At 50.4% G+C, this 22,695-nt stretch overlaps 1 protein-coding gene across 1 annotated transcript; it reads left to right on the forward strand.

The window, feature by feature from the left end:
- The first annotated feature begins 1,770 nt into the window (after window positions 1-1,770).
- Window positions 1,771-22,039, forward strand: LOC116441509. The gene is made up of 10 exons (XM_032103500.1): window positions 1,771-3,621; window positions 11,579-11,618; window positions 12,643-14,793; window positions 15,598-16,695; window positions 17,639-17,695; window positions 18,638-18,738; window positions 19,029-19,093; window positions 19,689-19,840; window positions 19,930-20,082; window positions 21,253-22,039. Exons 3-10 carry the CDS (start codon window positions 12,927-12,929, stop codon window positions 21,669-21,671), a joined length of 3,912 nt encoding a protein of 1,303 aa, XP_031959391.1. The 5' UTR covers window positions 1,771-3,621; window positions 11,579-11,618; window positions 12,643-12,926; the 3' UTR covers window positions 21,672-22,039.
- Window positions 22,040-22,695: the final 656 nt, after the last annotated feature.

Raw genomic sequence — 22,695 nt, forward strand, 5'->3', positions numbered from 1 at the left:
AAAGAATGTAGAGGTATGCACTCAGGATGATAAATGTAGCTGGAAATGTGTGGAGACTGTGTGGACAAACAGATAATGAGACCTACAGGGGGTCTTTTGGCAAGTTATGTAACAAGAAGCAACAGTGCATGCCCAAAGAAAAAGTTCAAGGAAGGGCCACCTGTATTATTGAAGGATTCAGTGAATACAACCACCAGAGGCTCCTTTAGATGACCCTCCAGGACCATAAAAGGGCTTCCAGTAGGAGACTAATGCATGCAAATTAGTTCTAGGAAAAGTGAGGTTTATGTATTAGCTAGGAGGCACATTGTAATGAATATGTATGATTATGATGGAATAAATATCCTGTTGTAAAGTCTCACCACACACCTCAGATTAAAGGAGATATCCTCCTGTGTGTCCAGTGCTGATAAAGAATACCAGCCTTCTAATGCTTCAAATTGTGTTGGAAAGTTTATTTTCTGGCCAATTTTGGTATCACTGTCACTGGCCTTGAGAGTGCTGCCCCCAGTGAGGATGTTGAAGACCCCACTGAGGTCTCCCCTCAGTCTTCTCCAGGCTGATCAGACCAAGGGACCTCAGCTGCTCCTCACACGGCTTCCCCTCCAGACCCTTCACCATCTTCATAGCCCTCCTTTGGACACTCTCCAGTAGAGTCTCATAGACACCCCAGCTTCCACTCACTTTGTGTCACCGAGAGGTTTCAGTGGGGTCAGTGCCTGCCCAGTGAGGAAAGTGAAGCTGGGTTTCTCTGTGGTCATATAGCACAAACCCAGCTGGGGATGAGCCACCAGCAAGAGCTTGGGGAGGCCAACAAGAGCCTGGCAGAGAAGTCAGCCTGGGAGAGTGGGGGAAGGTTGGGACTGGAGAGGTTCATGTGATAGAAAGTCTATGCCTCTGGTTGAGGGTTTCACAGCGTGGCTGGAGGCAAGGGAAGGTGTTTAAAGCTGTTTGAGGTACGCTGACTGCTCTGTGCTGAAGTTTATTTGACTGTTCCTGAACCCTCCTCCTCTAACCAATGGTGCTGGCATGTCAGTAGAGTTTAGACTTGAGATTGCAAGTGTTTTGCTGTATAAAATTCCTATCTTCTGATTTTACTCCATTAGGGTAAAATGCTGCATAGACAATCCTATTTACAGGCATGAGGCAGCTGCTTTTTATTAGGATCATTTGCCATAAGCCTGGCTGCAAATTACTTCTGCATTTAAAGATTGGCTGTCTCAGCCCCTCTGTTCCATGGCCAGCAGGCTGCCAGGGCAGGGGTGGCAGCAGGTGAGCCATTTCCATCCAAATCAGGGCAGGACACCTCAAAGCCTTGTACAAATCAGCCCCACAATACCCAGCCAGGAGGGTTTTTGATGGGTGCTGGTGGCTAAGAGTCACCAACCAGCCTCACCAGGGTATATAAGGTCCTGTTCCACTGCAGACAGACCTACTTGTTGGAAATCCCTATAAATGTGTTCCCAGATGAGCTGGGTCCTGCAGAATTATCTCTGGCACGAGATCCTCCCTGACGCAGCGTGGGTGGCTGATGGGAGCAGCCTCCCCCGTGGCACTCACAGCCCAATTGCTTTGGACAGAGACCCAAAGAAGCAGTGACCAAGCTACCATTTTACAAACCCCCTTTCCAAGCACATCTCTTACTGACTTTTTAAAAATTTAATGTTAGTTTTCAGAGCCACGAAGGGCTGCAAGGTTTCCTCAGTCTATTTTTCTTTTACCAACCATTCTGGCTTACTCCAGGTGGGATTTTTCTTTCTGGCTGGTGAGTTGCCGTGGCTGCTGGCAGTTGTTCAGCCAGCACAAGCTGGCGCTCAGCTGCGTTTTTGCTCCCAAGCTCCTTCCCAGCCCAGCCAGCCAGGACAGAGGGGAAGTGTCACACACGGACACAGGCCAGCTCTTTGGCCTGACTGCTGTTTTTAACATCTGGATTCCCTCATCTGAGGTCATTAACAGAAGTAAAAGAGAGTTCAGGCTGAAGGGGGAGGAAATTCCCCTTCGACAGCTTGTTCAGTCTGTTCTTTGGGGATGTTCACCTTAGTGGCACAGTCATTGGAACACCTTGCTGGAGGAATTGGATGTGTGTCTAGTTTTCTCTCCAAGAGCTGATGCTGAGGGTGATGGCAGCTGCCAGCACGGACCCAGTCATCCTCCCTGCAGGCACGCACAGAGCAGCTGGGATTTAGACCTTTCAGGCTGAGCTCATGTCTGCCCTGAAATCAGGCAGGGCTTTGCCACTGGCTTTGTTGTACCTCAGTACGTGCAACAGATTGCTTCTGAGCGTCCCATTCCCCACGGGGTTTCCACCAAAATACCCGACTTCTGTCTGGAGCTGGAGGCACCATGGCTCATGTCTGGGTGATTTCAAAGGAGGTGCTGCCAGGCACAATATTTGGGAGCCATTTGCTCCCTGCACAGAGCAGGAAGAGGAATCCATCTCTTTCATTGCCTTTGCTGCTGTAGTCCCCCAGTGGCTTCGTGGCGTGGGCGTACAGAGCAGCATTTCCTGCAACCTTTCGGAGCTGGGATTTGTCCTCATTTTTATGATTTGTTTGTTGTATTTTCAACATTTGCCTTCACGTCTCCTCTGTGTGAGAGTCTTTAGCAAGAGCAGGAAGTGGTAGTTCTGCACCAGGAATGTATCACCATGCTCCAGAACCATGTGCAGCTCACAGCATTAGAGGAAAAAGTGGTGCCATGTTCTCGATTTGAACATCTGCACTGTTTCTTAAACCACTTCCTGACTGCAGCATCATCCTGAAAGCACCAGTTTCTTCGTGTTTTTGTTTTCACACCCCAGCAATCCCTGCTGCCTTCCTCCAGCACCTTCCAGTCCCAGATTTGGTGTGTGCCCAGTGAAGCCAGCAGCAGCACGTTGGAATTGAAACTCTTCCCATGCAGGGAGTTGCAAGGCGATGGCACTGCCAGGCTCCTGGAGCAGCTGCTGACTGTGGCGAGGCCAAAGGAGAGCGGAACAGGGGTTTATCAGCCCAGATAAGGCAAGTTTGAATGCACCTGGTATAGGTAAGCATCGGGACAGGATCTGTGCCATCCCCTGGCACCCCATTCCTGAGCAGGCAGGGAGTAAATCCCATCAGTCTGACCACAGCTTTTGTGGCATCTATTTGGTCTATTTTTTTCTTTTTTCCCCCAGGCGTTTCTCTCTCTTTTTTATAGAGAGGCCAGGATCCCCCTCCCTGTGTGCAATAATGGCCCAGCACGGAGAGGAACAGCAAAGCGTCGTGGCTGCCTCACACCCACGGGCGCTGCTGCAGGAAAGCGGAGGCGAGGGAGCGGAGATCCCCCCACTGACAAACCTCGTTTCTCATCTTCACCTGGATCCAGGGACGTACAGTCATCCTGAAACTTTGGGGCCGGTGCTGGCCCGTCCCTTTCCTGTGCACCACATCACCGCCTTCCCGAGGCGATGACAAGCTGCTTTGGGGCAGAACGGTGCAATAGAACTCCTTTTTAAAATTTTTTTGACAGGCTGGGAAAGTCCCTAAGGCACCACGGGGCTTTCCCCACAGTGATGCCAACACAGAGACACGAGGCTGCGTCTTTGCCTCCGCAGCAAAACCCGCCCCGAGGCGGTGGGAGCCAACGACAGCAGCGAGCCAGGTAGGGAATGCTGCGTTTTGTTGTCAGCTCCTGAAATGTGGTCGCCACTGAGGGAATGGTCACACTGTTGGAATGGGTTAGAGTGCTGCTGGCTCTCCTTCGGTGCTGCTGCTTTTCGAGGGAAAACAGCTGCATGCAGATGTGCACGGGAGAGGATGAACCCTTCTGGGCAGGAGGGTGGCCCCTTTGGATGGGGATTCGGATGGAAAACTCCTCCAGCACCATGAGCATTGCCCCGGGACAGCCTGAACAAGTCCCTAGTGCGGCCGATGGCAGCTGAAAACAGCAATTAGCAGCAGAATAACAAGCCCAGCTGCCTCCCGGGGGCTCATTGCGCCCAAGCGGTTCAATCAGCCCTCGCTTGCATAAAGCAGGGGAATAATGCCACTCTCCCCCTGGCTGCAGCAGTCTTATTCTCATTTCTTACCAGCAGAGCAGCACTGCAGGATCACCACAAAAGGAGGGGATGCAAGAGCTCCAGCAGCTGCCCGCTGGTTCAGAGGTGATTTTCCACTGCGGCTGCTGGGAAACCACGGTTTGTTTTGTGCCCAGGCAGCGTGTGAGTGAAGATATGAGTCGTGATCCCGCAGCCTGTAAAATTGCTTTGGTCTCCCTGTTTTGGACAGCTGTTATTGATTATTTTTAGCTGTAAAAGGGGGCAGGGAGGAATGAGCTGGGACGTGGCTCCCCGCTGCTATTTCAGAGGATTTGTTAGGTTTGCAGCTGACTGTTGAGAGATTAATAGACAAACCCCAACCACTTTGGTATTGTGTGCTCTTTATTTTTAATATAAATCAGTTCTGCAGTGGTTTGCAGGACACAAAACTGCCTGCAGCCTGGGTTTCCTCCCATCAGCAGCAGTGGCCCGGCTGGGTGTGAGGGCCATTGACTGGGGCATCCCTGCTGCAGGGTTTTTGTTCTGAATTTTCCTCCTGCTGCAGAAGGTGGCAGCTGTTCCAGGAATGGGGTGAGCCTGCCCGTGCCTGACTGAATGCCAGCCCTCCTGTATCCTCTAGAGTGGGTCCTGCCAGGCGAGCCCCAGCTTTGGAATCTCCTGGTGTTGAAGGGATGGCCATCGGCCCTCTCGCCTGCCACAGTCCCTCAGGTCTGGGGCAGAAGGGCCATGTCTGCCCCTGCCAGGACAGACTAGAGGGTATAAATCCTTGGCTGGGGTGACAGCTGCTCTGTCCCTCTCATCACCAGGCAAACCACCTCACCAAACCCACCTCAGTGAGTTTCATCTTCTTTTTTTGGGTACAAGCAGCTTTTCTTGGCGGCAGCAGTGGCTGCTCTGAGTCCTTATGTTGAAGGAGCAAGAAAAGTCACCCTGCAAGGAGAATAAGAAAAAGCAGGAGATGTTTTTCCTGCCTTGCTAATGAGCCAAAGTGGCATAGCAAGTTGTCAAGGAGATGCTCTCTCTGGCAGCAGGATGCACCTGATGAACTCCCCTCTGCTCTGTGGGATAATCACATGGGGAAAAGAATTCCTGTCAACATCCAAGGACGCCCTCATGGGCTAAACAGCATATTGCAACCTGTTAAACTTGGACTCCTTGGTGGGTTTTATTTTCTTTTGTTTGAGCAATACTGGCTTTCAGCTACATTCCTCCTTGCCAGCTGCAGAAGGATCTGGCTGCGGGTGTTGGTGCAACCAGTTTTGCTTCTCTGGGGAGCAGGAGCATCCTTCAAGGAGAGGTGGGAGGTCAGAAGTGGGTCAGGACCAGCAGCTCTTGTTTGTGGATGCCACAGTGGGTCTAACCTCTCTCACCGAGATTAAATAATAGTGCCTGAGGACACCCAGGTTGGGATAAAGAGGAAATAGGTGCCTTGAAAGCCCAGAGAAAAACCACTACTAGTCTTTTTACAAATCTTGCAGGTGTACAGTCTGTGCTGTCAGTCTATAAAGATCCCACAAAATGCAGAGTTTATATATCAGTTTTATTAGTAGTACTGCAGCCCACCATCAACACTGGGTGAAACGCTCACCATGACAAACCAGAGCGTGATGGCATCACTCGTTTAAAACATCCCTGAGCACAGCCCAGAGGATTAGCAGCTGAATTAGTGAAGAGCAACTGGTGATCAAGGAAAGCCAGCTCCCTGCTTAAGGAAAACGTCAGCTCCCAAGAAATCCCTTACCTTTAATTGTATCTGAGAGCCTAATTATATCTTTGGCCCCAACAGACCTAAAATCAATCTGGCTAAGGAGTGACACAAAGAAACAGCGCTTTAATGAGTGACACGAAGAAATGGGACTTGAACTGATGCTTATCTCTGGCCACTGAATACAGGGATCTCATTCTACATAATGTGCATATAAATAATAGAGCAGCCCCTGCAAGCAGAGCCCTCGCCAGCTCGCTTGGAAGGATGGAGCTGTTGAGATGAGCACCCTGGATGTATCCCTGGAATTTCAATGTATCCCTGGGCACATTGCTAAGCTCTAAGGAATAACACAGCTTTTGAAACCTATTAAAAAAAAGTTTATCAGTGATGTTACCATTTTTCCTAAAAAAATTCTCATCTTTGATAAAAAGATGTTTGTTTTGCAAACAGCTTTTAGCTGTCACCCATCTTTGTTTTGGACCGTAGTTATTTAGTGAGGTGATGGACAAAATCCTTATTTCTCATCCTAGTTTAGCTCTTCCCACTTGCTTTTGGTGCATAAGAGAACTATGCATAAGCAAGTGTTCGGTTACTTTGACTTCCTAAGGAAGAAAGCAAGCAAAAGTCGGTATTACCCAGTGTGATTTTTTGCTTTCTCTTTATTCACAATGCAATCACTAGAGGGAGGCAGATGGTAAACTTACCTATCCTAAGCTCTCAGACACTCTGTGGTGCCTTATAAATGACAGCAGAACAGTTGTAAGCAGAGCTCCTGGTCTATCATGCTTCTTGGGGGGGAAATTTGAGCACTTGATGAAATCAGCTTAATTGTGTTGACTGTCCACACTGGCAGCCCCCAAGGCAGCTGTGTCAGCTCCTGAAGGTCGTGTTGGTTCCCTCAGCTCATCCTGGGGGAGAATCAATCCCCTCCCGAGAAATCAGGGGTGCAGGAGCTGGTAGAAAGGCTGAGACATTCTTGGCTCAGGCCAGTGTGGATGTGGCCAGCAGCTCTCCGAGAGATGCTCTGGGGCCAGATGACCCCAAAATAAGTAAATCAGCAACTGCTGAATGTGAAGGTTTAGTCAAAAGGGCCAAACATTGTAATGAGTAACTTATATGTTTATGGGGATTGGCTGAAAATAAAGACTTGCTACCAAACAAACAAACCACATAAAGTTTCCTCACTCAAATACTTATGTATCAGCACATAAAAAATAAACTTAGCCCTAAGATTTATTTCACCATCTCTACCACCTCTTAAGCTAAAATGAAGCAAATGCTCCTCTTCTCCTCATGAACCAGAAGATACCTTAGGGATCTCTCTGCTTTGCAGCAGGGTTCCCTTCCAGGATCCTTATCTGCTGCCAGGTTTACATCCCGGTAGCGAAACGCTGTTCAATGTTCAGCAGGGCAAACCTCATGGAGTTTACACCACTTGTACACACGGGAGTCTATGGGGCCGTGGGTGTTGTCTACCTGAACTTTATTAAAGCCTTTGATGCCATTTCCCAGAGCATTCTCTTGAAGGAACTGGCTGCTTATGGTATGAACAGATGTACTCTTCGCTGGGTAAAAAACTGCCTGCACAGCCTGGGCCATAAAAGGGGTGGAGTCACCATAGAATATCCTGAGTTGGAAGGGACTTACAAGGATCATCAAAGTCCATCTTCTGGCCCTGCACAGAACAGCCCCAAGAATCCCACCACGTGCCTGTGAATGTTGTCCAGTCACTTTTTGAACTCTGGCAGGCTTGGTGCTGTGACCACTGCCCTGGGGAGCCTGTTCAGTGCCCAGCCACCCTCTGGGTGAAAAACCTTTTCCTGATATCCAACCTCAACCTCCCCTGACACAACTCCAGGCCATTCCCTTGGGTCCTGTCACTGTTCACCAGAGAGAAGAGATCAGTGCCTGCCCCTCATCCTCCCCTCACAAGGAACTTGTAACTGCAATGAGGTCTCCCCTCAGTCTCCTCCAGGCTGAACAGACCAAGTGACCTCAGCTGCTCCTCACATGGCTTCCCCTCCAGACCCTTCACCATGATCGTGGTCTCCTTTGGATGCTCTCTAACAGATTAGTGTCTTTTTTATGTTTGTGGTGCCCAAAACTGACCCCAGCACTCAAGGCAAGGCCACCCCAGGGCAGAGCAGAGCGGGACAATCCCCTCCCTTGCCCAGCTGGCAATGCTGTGCCTGATGCCCCCCAGGACAGGGGTGGCCCTCCTGACTGCCAGGGCACTGCTGACCCACATCCAACTTGCCATGGACCAGGACCCCCAGGTCCCTTTCCATGGCACTGCTCCCTAGCCTCTCATTCCCCAGTCTGTACATCCAGGGCTGCAGCATCCCAGGTGCAGAATCTGGCATTTGCCCTTTATAAATTTCATATGGTTGGTGATTGCCCAGTTCTCTCTGCAGGGTCTCCTTGCCTTGGAGGGAGTCAACAGCGCATTCCAATTCTGTGTCATCTACAGACTTGCTCAGTATCCCTCCCAGTCCTGCATCCAAGTCATTTATGGAGATGTTGAAGAGCACAGGGGCGAGAATGGAGCCCTGCAGAGCCCTGCTAGTGACAGGTCCCCAGTCTGATGTCACCCTGCTCACTGTAACCCTTTGTGCCCCACCCATGAGCTCACCCATCAGAGGACGTGTTTGTCCAGCTGGGGGATGGACATTTTGTCCAGAAGGATCTTGTGAGAGACAGTTTCAAAAGCTTTACTGAAATCCAAAAGGGTGACATCAACTGGCTTCCCTTGATAGCTGGGTGGGCTACCCTGTCATAAAATGAAATCAGGTTTGATAAGCAGGATGTTCCTGTCATGAAGCTCTGCTGGCTGTGACCAAGGAGTGAATTGTCCTTCAGATGTTCTTCAGTTTCCCCCTCAATAATCAAAAATCAAAATAGTTTGCCAGGCAGTGAAGTGAGACTGACAGGCCTGCAGGTTCCAGGGTCATCCTTCTTGCCCTTCTTGAAAACTGGGACAATGTTTAATGTTTGCCAGCTTCTGGTCAGCTGTGACCTCTCCAGATTCCCAAGACAATTCAAAAATCATGGAGACAGGCCTCACAATGACATTAGGCAGCTCTTTTAGTATTCTCAGATGAATCCCATCAGGCCCTGTAGGCTCACGGGGTTCCAGCTGGAGCACTGGAATGGTCCTCAGGGCCCCGTTCAGGTCACTGGGACCCCCTTACCCCATCGCTGGTGTCGATGACAAAGAGCATTAAACATCTTTGCTTTATGGCCCTGTTTGTGAGGTGACCATCCTCATCCTGTAACAGGCTGATGTTATTTCTGCACTGTTTTTTGATATTAATGTATTTAAAAATCCCTGTTTTTATGGTCTCCCACAGTTCTGGGCAGCTTCAGCTCCATCTGAGCTTTGGCCACAGGAATTTTCTCCCTACAGTGGTGAACAGCATCTCTGTATTCCTGTCATGTCACCCAACCTGGCTTCCACTGGGCATACACCTTCCTTTTTTTGCCATAGTTCCAGAAGAAGATCCCTGCTCAGCCAAGCCAGCTTTTTATCTTTTCTGCTTGACTTCTGACATTTGGGAATTGCCTGTTCCTGTGCCCTTAGGAGGTGTTGCATAAAAAGTGACCAGCACTGATGGACACCAGCACCTGCAAAAATGTTTTCCCAGGGGACCTTACCCTCTACTTCCCTGAGCAGCCTGAAGTCATGTCCAGGGTTGAAGTTTTGCTGGCACTTTTCCTCACTGTCAGCAGAGATTTTTAAACTCAATGGTTTTGTGATCACTGTGGCCAAGACAGCCACCAATGACCCTTTCACTCATGAGACCCTCTCTGTGAGCAAGCAACAAATCAAGGAGGGCATCTTCCCAGCTGGCTCTCTTAGTTCCTGTACCATGAAATCATCCTCCAGGTGTTTTAGGAATCTTCTGAACCTGTTTGTGCCAGCTGTGTGGTGTTCCCAGTTAACATCTGGCAAGTTCAAGTTTCCATAAGGACAAAGACTCCTTACCTGGAGGGATTTAAGTCATGCAGATGTGGTGCTCAGGGGCATGGTTTAGTGGTGGGCCTGGCAGTGTTTGGTTGATGGTGGGACTCCGTGCTCTCAGAGTGCTTTTCCCAGATTCTCTGTTTCTATGGTAAGTGGGAAAGGGGTTTTGCAGGTCTGTCCACACCTGGACAGCAGGAGAGGGTTTGGGGTCACTTTGAACATGTGTAGTCATGGACAGATGGCTGTGGGAAGGAAAAGTTTGTCCTGCTGCAAGAATCACAGGCTCTCACTGGCCCTTTGGTCATGGGGACTGCACTGGGGTGGGTGGAAAAGCTTAAAAACTGGGAGCTGGGAGGCAGCTACTTGTTCCAATACTGCTGAAAACCCAGGCAACTTGGACAGTCTGATTCACTGCTTGATTTGACCCCCAAAAAACCCACAGGGATGTTTGTCCCTGAACATCCATCATCCTGTCAGGCTGCGATGAGCTGGAAGAAAAAAAAAGATTTTTAATTTTATTTTGCTCAATGATGACTGACATTTTAAAAGCAATATTGTCAAAGCTGCATGTCAAACAGGCTAATTGCCTAATCTGTGTGGCTCCTAATGACAAGTTAGACTATTACAGCTGAAAGAATTTTAAGCATCTAATAATTTATACATCATCACCTGGACTATTTGCTTTCCACACCTCAGTAAGTGTAGATGAGGAGAGGAGCTGCTTGTGTTTCAAGGTAATTTCACCTGTTTCACTCAGTCCTGTCTCAGGATGGTGCAGCCCTGGGGGGAATCACAGCCTTCAGCAGAAGCTGGTTAAAGTGTTGTGATGAGAACACTCACTTCTACATTAGGAATTTTATTTTCTCCCCTCCAGTAATTGAATATTTTTTTCTTTTATAAGACAACAAGCATCTTGGGCTCTGCTGCTGTGTCACGTTGGGGTATCAGCACCACTTTAATTCCAGGTTATAACATTATGTGTGATAAATGGAGAAATGCCTTCTCACCCCAACACCCAGCACAGAAACAGTACTTGGGCAGCAAATTGAGAGGGCAAGCCTGTCCTAACAAGCTATAGCTGGCCTCATTTCATTGATTAGCTAATTGCTATTAGCTAATTGCTGTCACTGGTGAAGCAGGGCCCTATATGAGTGAGTGGGCTGCCAGGCTAGCCCCTTTGCTGCAGGGATGTGCTTTGGAGAGGGTCTAGGAAAGGTGGTGATCCCACATTTGCTCTACCTGGGGGATTATTTTGGGGGGAGAGAGAGGGAGTTTTTTTTTCTTTCTTTTTTTCTTTTTGTTTTGTTTTAATGTTGTGCCTCTGATAAACCTCTACCATGAAGCCTTTGCCCTCCCCATTTATTCTGGCCCTGCTCCTGATGCTTTGGGTGCTGGGGCCAGCTCCTGCTGAGCAGGGTCCTGGGGTGATGCCGAGGCCCTGCTGTGATGCTGCTGATGCTGCTCCAGGGGTGAGTGATGGGAAGTGGGGACTCAGTTCCCTGTAGGAAACTCCCTTCTTGGGTGCAGTGTCCTGCCTGCTTACAAATCCATCTCTCTTCTGCATGGGTCCTAGGGATTAAAGCCCAGCTGGGCTTTGCTTGCTGTGTTTTGGGGGTGGTTTTGTATTGGTTGTGGTCTGACAGCATAAATCAGGCAGTACTTCTGGATGTAGGGAGGGGAGAAGATTTATAATCATGTGGAATAAATGATGTGACTTTGGGGCTTGGTCCAGGTGCAGGCAAAACCCCAATCCACCAGGCTGGATTTGGTGCTCCCTTCCTACTGGGCTGGTTTTGGCATTTCTCTGAGCAGTGTTAAAAGCACTGAGAATTGGTATTTGGGCCTGCAATTGGACTTCTTTTTTTTTTTTTTTTTTTTTTTTTTATAGGCAAGGGGATCCTCTCAGGAATATTGGAAGGTTAAGCCAGGTAAGAGTGAGTTTTGAGATTAGCCTCCTTTTTTTTACCCAGAATTTGTTGGGTACTTCAAGCCACCAGTAAGTGGTGTGGAAAATCAGGAGCAACAACCTGGCCCTAGGGTGGTGTGGAGACGGAGGTGGATGTGGCTGATCAGTACTGAGTGCTGGAGTAGGGAAAAATCAGTGCTGGTGTAGGAGATAACCTGTGCCACTGTCCTGTGGCTGCCAAATCCCTGCCACAGAGCAGGTCCTGCAGGCAGGAGCAAAGCAGTGCAGCAATTAAAACAAGTGGCAAAAGTTCAACCCAAACTTTAATTGTGCTCCTGTAGGGTAAGCCTGTCATGAACTTGCCACTCTTCTAGCTTTGAGGAAGTGGTTTTGGAGAACACTGCTTTTCCCTGCTTAAGGGAAGCTGCTTCCCAATTTGAGGGCTATGGGGAGAAGCTAATGTTGGGGCTCTAATGGCTTCTGGCTTGGCTGAGCCCTTTAAACCAAAGAGATTGAAAATGCCTTCAGGAGAGCTGTGTTATACCCAGCTCTGCAGGTGTATAAACAACAAGCATCACCCACAGGTCAAACCCAAATGTAGCAGTGCACTCTTGGCCTTTGTAACTTGCCCAGGTGTGGCAACTCCTTGAGCCTTTAGCCTCAATCCCTAAAAAGCAGGGGAGGAACTGCCTCCTTGGGACAAGTGACACCCACTATGTGGCCATCCTGGGACCTGTGTGCTCCTGCATGGCCATGGTGGGGCTTAAAGCATGAGTGTGCCCTGCTCTGGGGCAGTAGCAGTGGGGGCACAGCCTGGCTCTCCGTGGAGCACGCAGTGGTGGTGGCCAGGGCTCCTCCAGATTTCCAAGAGGTTGCTCTCATGTTCTCCCACTGATGGGTTTCCAGATTGGTTGGCAAATGGGAGCAGGAGGCACCAAAATGGAGAGAAGAGGGACCTTGAAAATAATTTCTGGAAATAAAGACTGTAACTATTTCTTTGGAAGTGGAAATGGGGGAAAACTTGGTTGTTGCTTCTTGTCTTCCAGAGCTGGAGTCTCCTTGGGTAACAGCTTATGTGCCTATAAGAAGCTGCCACGGAGTGCTGAAGGACAAATATGGGGAGTTTTCTCCTCCAGCATTCCATGCTGATTTCCCCATAACCTTTTGGTGCAACTGGACAATCTGGGCAGGCTCCAGGAAGCACATCATAATTTATATCCAGGGATTTATCACTAAGGAGGCTTGCAACAAAAATGAGGACAAAATTCTGTTTGAAGGTGTCTCCTCCCTGGCAGAAAGCAGCGTTGTTTATGCCTGCTGGAAAAAGGAGATGCACGTTTTTGCCACCTTTGCTCAGGCTGTCCATGTTGTGCTGCTGAAGAGGTACTTGCCAAACCAGAGACATGCACGATTTAAAGGGAAGTACTACATCTTCCAAGACCAGGAAGGGGAATCTTCCTCCAAAGATGATGCGATTTCTGCAACTCCTGCTTCAAAACTGCCAAAGCAAGGTGGTATTCTTCAGTCTGGCTGGGTTGGAAACCTTAGAGATGTGCTGGGCTTTGCAACCACACGTACTGCCACAGTGCCAAGCAGTGAGCTGATGCAGGGGAGAGGGATCACTCTGGACACCATGGCTGTGGGAAGTCCTACAGCCCTTATCCCATGTGAACGTGCAAGGATACAGGCTCTGGAAACAGCAGCTCCTTGTGGGCTGGGGTCTGAGCTGGCAGGGGTTCAGGAAGCTCAAGACATAGGAACACCTGAGGGAATAATCCCCACTGCAGCACAGGACACCTGGGGGCAGAATCCCTCCATGAGTGAGGACAGTGCTGTGAGTTTTGGTCCTATGCACAGTGTACTTTTGGAAACTCCTTTGCTTGGTGCCTTCCAGGGAGCAGAACCTTTTTGGCAGCCAAGAGGTGTGAGTCTGGAGAGCAGCCAGCCTGTCCTGAACCCCACCCTGAGGCCAAAAGGTCTGGGCCACCTGCAGTTTACCATTAAACCAACAGGCATGGGTCACTTGGGCTTGGCTGCGCACTCTGAGTCTCTGTCCCCTGGCACAGGACAAAGCCAGGAGGGCGCAACCAGCCTGGAGAAGGATGGCAGCTGTGCCCAGCTGAGTGTCCCAGCTGCTGGCCTCACCCAGGGCCTGATGCCCAGCCTGAGGAGCCCCTATGATGTAGGCACCAGGGACCACTTGCATCTGCTACCCGAGAGAAGCCAAAGCAGTTTGGGGCATCTGTCCATGCCTAAATCTGAGCTAGGCACAACTGGCCTCCAACATACAAAGCTCATGGATATTTTCCCACTGGGAAGTTTTAGGGAAGCTGTCAGGGGGAGAAGAGTGCTGCACACTCCCACAGCACCAGGGCTGGCTGTTCATGCTTTGCCAACAGGGCTGGAGCATCCTCTCACACCTGTGCCTGTCCTAGGGACAGAGACCATCCCTGTGCTGGTGACCTCCACTACAGTACCTGTTCCTGCAGACTCTAGCTCTCTGGATTTAATCCCTGAAGCACCTCTTCCTCCACAAGTGGAGTCTGTGTCCATGGTGGCCTCTCTACCAGCTGCTCTGGATTGGGATCCTGTCAGTCTCAGGCAGAGGGACATCTTGCCAGCTAGCCCAGGAGGACAGGAGATGATGGTCTCCCCTTCACCACCTTGCCACCCATCAGTAGCCTCTGAACTGGGCACGGATGGGTCCTCCAGGTGCCTTGGCCCTGCGATGCAAAAGTTGCTGCTGGGGGAGGCAGGTGGCCAGGGGGGAGAAACCACAACCTCTGTGGGCTTGATGGCCAGGAGTCCCTCCCCAGTCTTTGTCACTGTCCCAGAGCCTGGTGTGAGGCTTACTCAGCCTGAGGGCAGAGTCAGCAGTGGCTCTGGGATGACGCCAGCTTCCCTGTCCGACATCAGAGAGGAGCACATGGTGCCTGTGCAGCACCAGGACAGTGCTGCTAGTGACAAACCGGCTTCTGCCTCCAACTTTGGGGGATTTAAAATGCAGAGAGCCACAGAAACTCTGCAAGAGGGTGCAGGACAGAGGACAACTGCCTCCTTCAGCACCACTCCTGCACACCCTGATCTGCCTGCAGCTCCATGGGGAGAAACACTGCCAAGAGACCAAAAGCCTTGGGAGCCCTCTGATGTACCCTGGAAGACCCAGATGGCAGAAGGACAGCAAGGGGAACATGCTGGTAGGTGTCCCAGCACTTTGTGTCTCGGCTTAGGTCATCTTTAGAAGTCAAAATTACTTGGTGGGGACAAGGACAAAGCTGTGCCTTTACCTGCAGCCTCCACCTGGCAATCAGAACCTGCTCTCTGGGGAGAACTGCAGTGGGGTGACCCTGGCCGGACACCAGGTGCCCTCCAAAGCTGCTCTCAGTCCCCTGCTCAGCAGGACAGGGAGAGAAAATGTGATTAAAGGCTTGCAAGGTGAGATAAGCACAGGGAGAGATTACTGACTGCCTACCATCATGGGCAAAACAGACTTGACTTGGGGAAATCAGTTTAATTTGTTAGGGTAGGATAATGGGAAATTGACCCAAATCCTTAAAAACACCTTCCCCCCACCCCTCCATTCTTCCCAGGCTCAACTTCACTCCTGGTTTCTCTGCCTCCTGCCCTGCCTCTGGAGGTGCAGGGGGATGGGGAATGGGGTCTGCAGTCAGTTCATCACACCTTGTCTCTGCCACTCCTTTCTTCTCAGGGGAGGACTCCTCACTGGCCTGGCCAGTGCTGGGTCCATCTTGGAGCTGGCTGGCATTGGCTCTGATTCATGCAGCCTCTCACAGAGGCTCAGCTCCAGCTGTAGTGTGGACATGTGGCTCCAGGAGCTGAAACTACAGAAATCTTGTAGCAGGAGAGGGTCTGAAATGTCACCTCTCCCATGGCAATTTGCAGTGCTCTTAGAAGTCTGATGTATAATATAATATAAAATGTAATATATGATACAATAACCTTTGATTACATGTTTCTTTTCTATGTTCCTGATGTGCCAGAGCTGGGGCCTCCCTGGGTAACAGAGTACTTTCCCATCAGGAGCTGCCACCTCATCTTCCGGGATGGGTCTGGCATGTTTTACCTCCCGCTGCATGTTGACATCAAACCCAACATCTGGTGCAACTGGACCATCTGGGCAGGCCCCCAGAAGCACGTTGTCATCTATGTCCAAGGGTTCCAGGGGAGCGATGGCTGTGGCAACAACCAGGACAAGATCATCTTCCAGGGGGTCTCGTCAAGCGTGGAAACCAAGGTGGCGTTTGCCTGCCACAACAGAGGCACTCTGATCTTTGCTGCACAAGCCACTGAGGTGCAGGTGTTGTTTCTGTCAGGGAGTGGTTCCAGAAGCCATGAATACCAACATTTTAAAGGACAGTATTATGTATTTGGAGACTCTGAAACTGTGGGCTCTTCAAGTGATACCACAGCAGCTCCCCAGGAGCCTGTCCAGGAGACCTCTAAAAAAGAGAGCTGGAGGACAGTGGTGACCAAAAGTTTATTGTCCATGCTGACAACTCCTCCAGGCCCACCAGCTGTGCCTGCAGATGGCATGATCCAACCTGACATTGTGAGACCAGATGAAGAGGCCCAACATCCTCTTAATCTCATGGAAGATGCTCAGTCTGGTGCTGACCCAAGCAGTCTTGACCCAAGTGAGCATGGTCAGGATGAAACCAAGCTGGAAAAGAACCTTGAGGATGGTGGCAGCAAGAGCAGAGGAACTGAAGATGACATATTAGTGAAGCCAGCTCCAGCTGGACAAGACACTGGGTGTAAAGCTGAGCCACCTGCCTTGGAACTGACTGAGGGGGACACAGAGCCAGGGACTGCTCTGGTCACCATGGTCCCATGTCACCCAGCTGGTTCCTCTTGCTCAGAGATGCCCAGCAGCAGTGTAGGTGTCTCTGACACATCACCTACCCTGGGTCAGGCCAGTGACAGCCCCTCAGAAGTGGCAGCTGCTGCACATCACACACAGACACCAGTGCTGGCAGAGCCACCACCAAACACCAGCACGAAACCACCTCCCTACCCCTCTCCTGGTGTGACTGCTGCTGATGTGGTTTCTCCGGGAGGAAGGACTGAAGATCTCTTTGGTAAGGTGATTTTTGGGTTATTAGTGGCTGAACTGGTGCCTGACAATGTGCAATATCCACCTCCAGTGATGCAGCACTCTCTTAAGAGGTTTTATTTGTAGACATGCCTGTTACCTTCAGTTGGGCGTGTGGTCCCACTCTTGACTCCTGTATCCAAGGAGGGAGGTACTTGAGAAGACACTGGATTATCTGTTGTAATGTGGGCATCTGTGGGATTATATTACTCATAATAGGGACAGGCTGGTTTCTAATCCAAGTGTTTTGAGCAATCCATGGAGGAGCCAGCCTCTCAGCTGTGACTTCACCCCCAAAGCAGGCTGGGAATGCTCATCTTGGTTTTAAACAGCCCTGTCTTGCATTGATTCCTCTGTAGCCTGTCACAGTGCTCCCAGACATGATCACTGAGTTTGAGCTCCAGAAGCTGGAGAAGGGTTTAAAAAGTCCTTTGCCTCTTAAGAAGGTTTAGGAGCTGATGGTAGACCACGTACACAGCAATATTTAGCTACTGATATGTTTTAATTTCTGCCTGAAAGGAGAAGATGTTTTCAATTGGTGTTTCACTGCCTCCAAACTGTTCTTGCCCTGCCATTGTAGATTTACTCAGATTTTTTGCATTTGCTGGCATGTAATGCACAAAGCTGTTTTGCTCCACTGGGATCCAAGGCAGCTCTGGTACAAGCCACATTCACAGGGAGAACACTTTGTCTGCATCCAGAAATGGAAATGGGGTTTATTGGGGTGATTCCTTCCTAAAGAACACTTTCCACTGTAGAGGAGAAGAGATTGCATTCAGAGCCTGATATTTAATTTCAGTATGAAGAACAGAGGAAGGACCTGGCACACGGCACTCTTCTTGCAAAGTGACACAGACCTAATGTACTTTCCCTCCCCCATTACTGCTACATCGATGATAGCAGCCTGATGCTTTCCCTTGCTTTGGCAGATCTAATGTCATCTGTGGAGAATGACACAGGACTGCAATCCCAGCACCATCCTGGAGGTGAGCTATGCAGAGATAAACTGGTCTTAAAACTGCCCTAATCTCAGGGAGCTGCCTGAGGCTGTGCTGGACATCACCTGCTCATTATACTTAGAAAGCAGTGAGAGTTGTTTCTGAGTAGTAACCACTTTGAAGATCTTATTTTTAAAGAAATCACTGCAATCCCACTTGTTGTGCTTTGGTCACTTTGTATCTCCCCTGGAGGAACCTGAGTTCAGGTGCTAACCCTGACATAAATGCTGGCTTGTTTGAGTCCAAGCACTACTTGTTGGCTATTTAAATAAGGTTTTTCAAAGATGAATGAGGGTCAATGAACCCCAGTTCCTCCAATATATTCCAATGGATGTCCTGTGACTACCAGGATCAGAAATCTGCTTGAAATCCTGTTCCTCAGACCAGGGAGAGAAGCAAAACCCTCTTATGTGGGAGCATGAGCAACTAAACAATATAAATGCAGGGTTTGTATGGCCCAGCAAGCCACAGAAACAGCTTGCAAAAAGGAGTCAATACAGAAGGAGCCTGAGCTCTGAACAGGGGAAATATTGATGAACGAATAGGTTTTAAACAGCAGACTGGCAAATCTGTGCCAGCCTGGATTCCAAGAGAAATGGGCTGCTAGGCTCCATCACTAATTATGACAATCCCTTTGGGAAACAGAACAGCTAAAGGCATGTAAATGTGGTTGGATATGTATTGTTTCTTTGTGTAAGTTTGTCACTGAAAAATCAATTCTAGTATTCATCAACAAGCATTAAGGTTTGTTTTCACCTGTTACTGAACAACTTGTTCTACCTGATGCACAGTCCCTGGAAATACCCACGTGGCACTGACCTGCACAAGCATGTGGCTGTTCTAGTGCTGATGTTTCAGCACTAACTCATTTAAGGAGCCTGTTTGTGTTATGGGCATTTGAACATGCCAGGATCTTGTGTCTTCTGGTAGATGTGCTGTTTGAAGTCACTGTTGAAATCAAACCCAAGGCCTGGATTCCTCACAGTCGAAGTGAGTTCCAAAAGGGTCTCCTTGAATCTCTGAAGAACCACGTAAGTGTGGGCATGGGGAGGTGGAGAAAAACAGCTGGGATATCCCAAATCTTCACCTAGAAGAGACCATGCTGTGCTTTTGTGTTTGGGGGAGCTGACCTGGAGCTAAGCAGATGGGCACAAGTAGTATTCTTCTACAGAAAGGGGTTATAGCAGTGGGATATGGGACATCTTCATCCCAGGTGTTTTGTGGAAGGGGAGAGCAAGATGGGGAGGCAGGGTGAGAAAAGAAGCTGTTTGCTGTCATACTCCTGCTTGTCAAATGAGTGCTGGTCACTGTTCCTTTGCAGATCCAGAAGAACCTGAATCTTTCTGCCAATAGAGTCAGTGAAATAAAGTTAAAGGATGTCAAAAGGTAGGGTTAATGCTGTGCTGCTGGCTTGGCAGGTGATGGCTATAACCTGTAATATTTCTTGGATTGGCAGTCTCTTGGCTTCTCATTGTCCCTCCCCAGGAAGAGATGTGTGTTCTCCTCTTCTTTGATCTGTAACTTGTCCTGAAAGTAGGAAAAAAAATTGTTTTCTAGAGGAAAGATGATGAAAATTGATGTTTAGTGTTACCCAGGGCCTATATAGGTCTAAGATGGATTTAAACTCTTGAGGAAAATGAGGATACCCTCACCTGCCACAGTGCCTGCTGGAGAAAGCTGGGAGCTGTCAGCAAGGTCCCTGCTCACCTGGCAGAGGCTGATCTGGGGCTGCAGATCGCCACTACAATTCACTGTACACAAATATCTGGTCATTTCAGCCTAGCTCCAGATGAGGAGCCGTTCCTGGGCTTTCCTTTTCCCCTGGTTCAAGTGCAAAGCTGCCTCTTGGCACAGATAATCTTTCCAAGAGCTTGCAGCACCACGATCCCATGCCAAGGGTAGAAGGTCTAAGTGGGCTGTCAGAGCTGGGCCTGCAGACATGTTCTCCTCCTGCCTCACCCTGGGCTCTCCCTGCCTGCAGGACGAGTGATGCCAACCTGCTGCTCACCTTCTGGCTGCACCTGGAGCCAGAGGAGAGGAACATGTCTCTGCTCCTGCGCTCCCACCTGGAGGAGCTGCTTGGCACCTCGGTGGGCATGGAGAAGCTGCAGCTTGTTTCACTGTTTGTTGAAGGTGGGTGCTTCACTTTGCCTTTTTTTTCCTGGGGTAAACCCTTTTATGCCAAGGCTGCCTTGACTTAGGGCATCTATTCCCCGGTGCAGACGTGAACGAGTGCCAGGCTGGGGTTGGCCTCTGCGGGGAGGAGGCAGAGTGCTTCAACGGCGTGGGCACCTACGTGTGCCGCTGCAAGAAGGACTACGAGGATCATTCTCCCACCAAGTCCGGCACCCTCTGCATCCGCACTCCCCGACCAGGTAGAGGATGGAACTGCAGTTCTGCTCTCTCTCGCACTCTGGTGTTCTTCTCCTGGTGTGCGTGTGGGCCAGTCATTTGTGCAGCGGTGCTGGTGCCAGCGCACCCCGGAGGGAGCACACCAGGCCAAGGGGCTCTCTCCTAGCCCGGGGTCCTGCACCTCTGCTGATGTGGGATGTTGCTGGAGTGGCGGCTTTGTGTCCCTGCTTGGTGTGGTGAGGATGTATCGTGTCTTTGCAAGGCAGTTCTCAGCTGGGAATACAACCTCTCCGTGAGTCTTAGCCTCCCTTCCCCCCAGTCTGCTGCTTTCTCTGCATCAGGGTTGCAACTTGGCACACGTGAGCCTTAAGTTATAAGCAAAGTGTGGTCAAGGGTGATTTATGAGCTACCTCTGGTGGCTCCTGGGAGTGCCCTGTGTTCTTCTGTCACTCTGTGTAGATTTTGGTGAGAAGGACACTGATGTTCCTGGTGTTTACCCCAGAGCTCCCCTGGTGTATTTGACACAAGGCTGAGCAGATGGCATGTGGTGCTTGACTATAATCAGAGGTGGCTAATCCAATCCTGCAGAGTAATGGGGCCTCACAGGCTGGAAAACAGCAATATTTTGCAATATGTGCTCCAAACACTGCTGCTGCTCTCCCATAACTACTTCAACATCCCTGCAGTGGCTTAAACCTTAATGTGAGCTCATAGCCAAGTATAATTTCTCACCCATCCTACCAACTCCAAGTCAATTAATTAGCGAGTTGTGCAGTCTAAGCCTATACAGATCAGCTAATTGTTGTTATCTTCTGATACAGATAATTTTATAAATCCATCTTTATCCATTGGGCCATGGAGAGGGTCCCTCCAGGCCTGGATGGGAACAGCAGCAGATCTTTTAGTCTCTGTGTAGCTGCACATGGGTTTGGCAATGGCTTTGCTCTATCAGGGTTCTTCTTGGGTGGTACCATCCCTGTGCTGCTCCTGCAGGCTGGCTCTTGGTCGAAATATTTCTCTGGGATGGAGCCAGGTGTGAGGGTGAGGGTTTCTGGAGGGTGGCGGGGGCAGTGCTGAACTTCCTGGAGGAGCACCCTGGGAGCACCTGGAGGAGATGTGGGGCACTCTGTGAGCACAGTGGGGTTCCCTGGGGCAGTGGCCACTGGGATGAGGCCATGACCCTTCTCTTGCAGGGATCAGCACCTTCCTGCGCCACGCTGACATGCTGGTGGGCGCAGCCCTCGTGGCTGGCCTGGTGATGGCGGTGGCCTTCGGTGGCCTCTGTGTCACGGCCGTGTGGGGACAGCCCCCCAGGAGCAGCCCCAGGCCTGAGGAGCCACCGGGGAGGGCTGTGGAGGAGCCAGCCATGGAGCTGCACAACCTGGGCGAGTGCCTGCGCCTCGACCCCTTCCAGCTGAAGCTGCGGGCCAGGCCCCCCGAGTGGCTCTGGAGTGTCCGTGCCCACCCTGGGCAGGCAGGAAGCGCCTTCCCAGAGCAGCCTCCCCCAGACCGTGTGACCTCAGTGACCTGTGCCCTCACTCCTGCGTTTCCCAGCGTTTCTGACACAACCACTGGCTGTGCCAACCCTTCTGCTGTGTTTTATGGACCGTGAATATCCCAAGATCTGTGTTCCTTATGTTGTAATTTAGTTTTTTTAATGATTGCCCAGCTTGGGGAACAAAAGGTTTGCTCCACACCGTTGTACAGCTGCTGATTTACCCTGCTCAAGATCTGCACATGAAAATTAAACACCTTTTTTTTTTTTTTTAAAGAAAAAAGGAAATAGGATGTTTTGGTACTTAATATGAAATTAAAAATTATTCTGCATCCTGCTCAGTGCTGCCTGCTTTCTCCTGCCCCTAAGGCAGAGCTCTATGGGAAGCCCTGGCACAACCTGGGGATTTTGAGGATCCTGCGGGATGTTTCTATCAGCCTGGCTGAGAAACATCTCCAGAACTCGACTTAAAAGTTTGGTGAGAAACCTGGTCAGGTTATGGCAGGTGGGGCCCCACTCACTGAACGATGGGGACAGCATTTTTGGTGCTTGCATGGATGCTGGCAGCAAAAAGCACTGCCACCACCCCATCGTCCTGGCTGGATGTAAAGCACAGCTGCCTTCCCAGGCTGTGCTACAGCTGGAGCCTGGTAACTTCTCTATTTCTTTTTGAGGGGGGGGTTTCAATGGGGATTCCCCCTTTCCTCGGGAAGAAGCGTGCATGGTGTGGTGGCAGATGCCCCACTGGAGGGAGCTGTCTGCCGCCAAAAGCCCTGGAAGGGCGCTGGCTGCAGCTGCCGGGGAGATGCTCCCAGAGGCGGGGCACGGCCGGGGCTGGGCGTCCCTGGCTAAAACAGGACCAGCCGGTGCAGCTCGGGAGTGCTCTCCCTGCGCGTGTTGAGCAGCTTTGGGCGAGATGTGCCGTGGAGGTGTGTGCTGAATGGAGCGGATTACACATGGATGTGCCCAGCTCAGGGTTTGCTCTCCAGGGTCAGCTTCGAAGGGGCTGGAAATGGCCCTGCTGTGTTTCTCTGCAGGTGAGGATATGCTGGTGAAGAAGTCAAAAGGGGACCTGGTATCTTTCCCTGGGAAAAGTATTTTCCATCCTACTCTCCCCCCTCCCCCCCCCCCCCCCCCAAAA

Source organism: Corvus moneduloides, chromosome 3 (assembly GCF_009650955.1).
Source record: "Corvus moneduloides isolate bCorMon1 chromosome 3, bCorMon1.pri, whole genome shotgun sequence".
Taxonomy (NCBI): domain Eukaryota; kingdom Metazoa; phylum Chordata; class Aves; order Passeriformes; family Corvidae; genus Corvus; species Corvus moneduloides.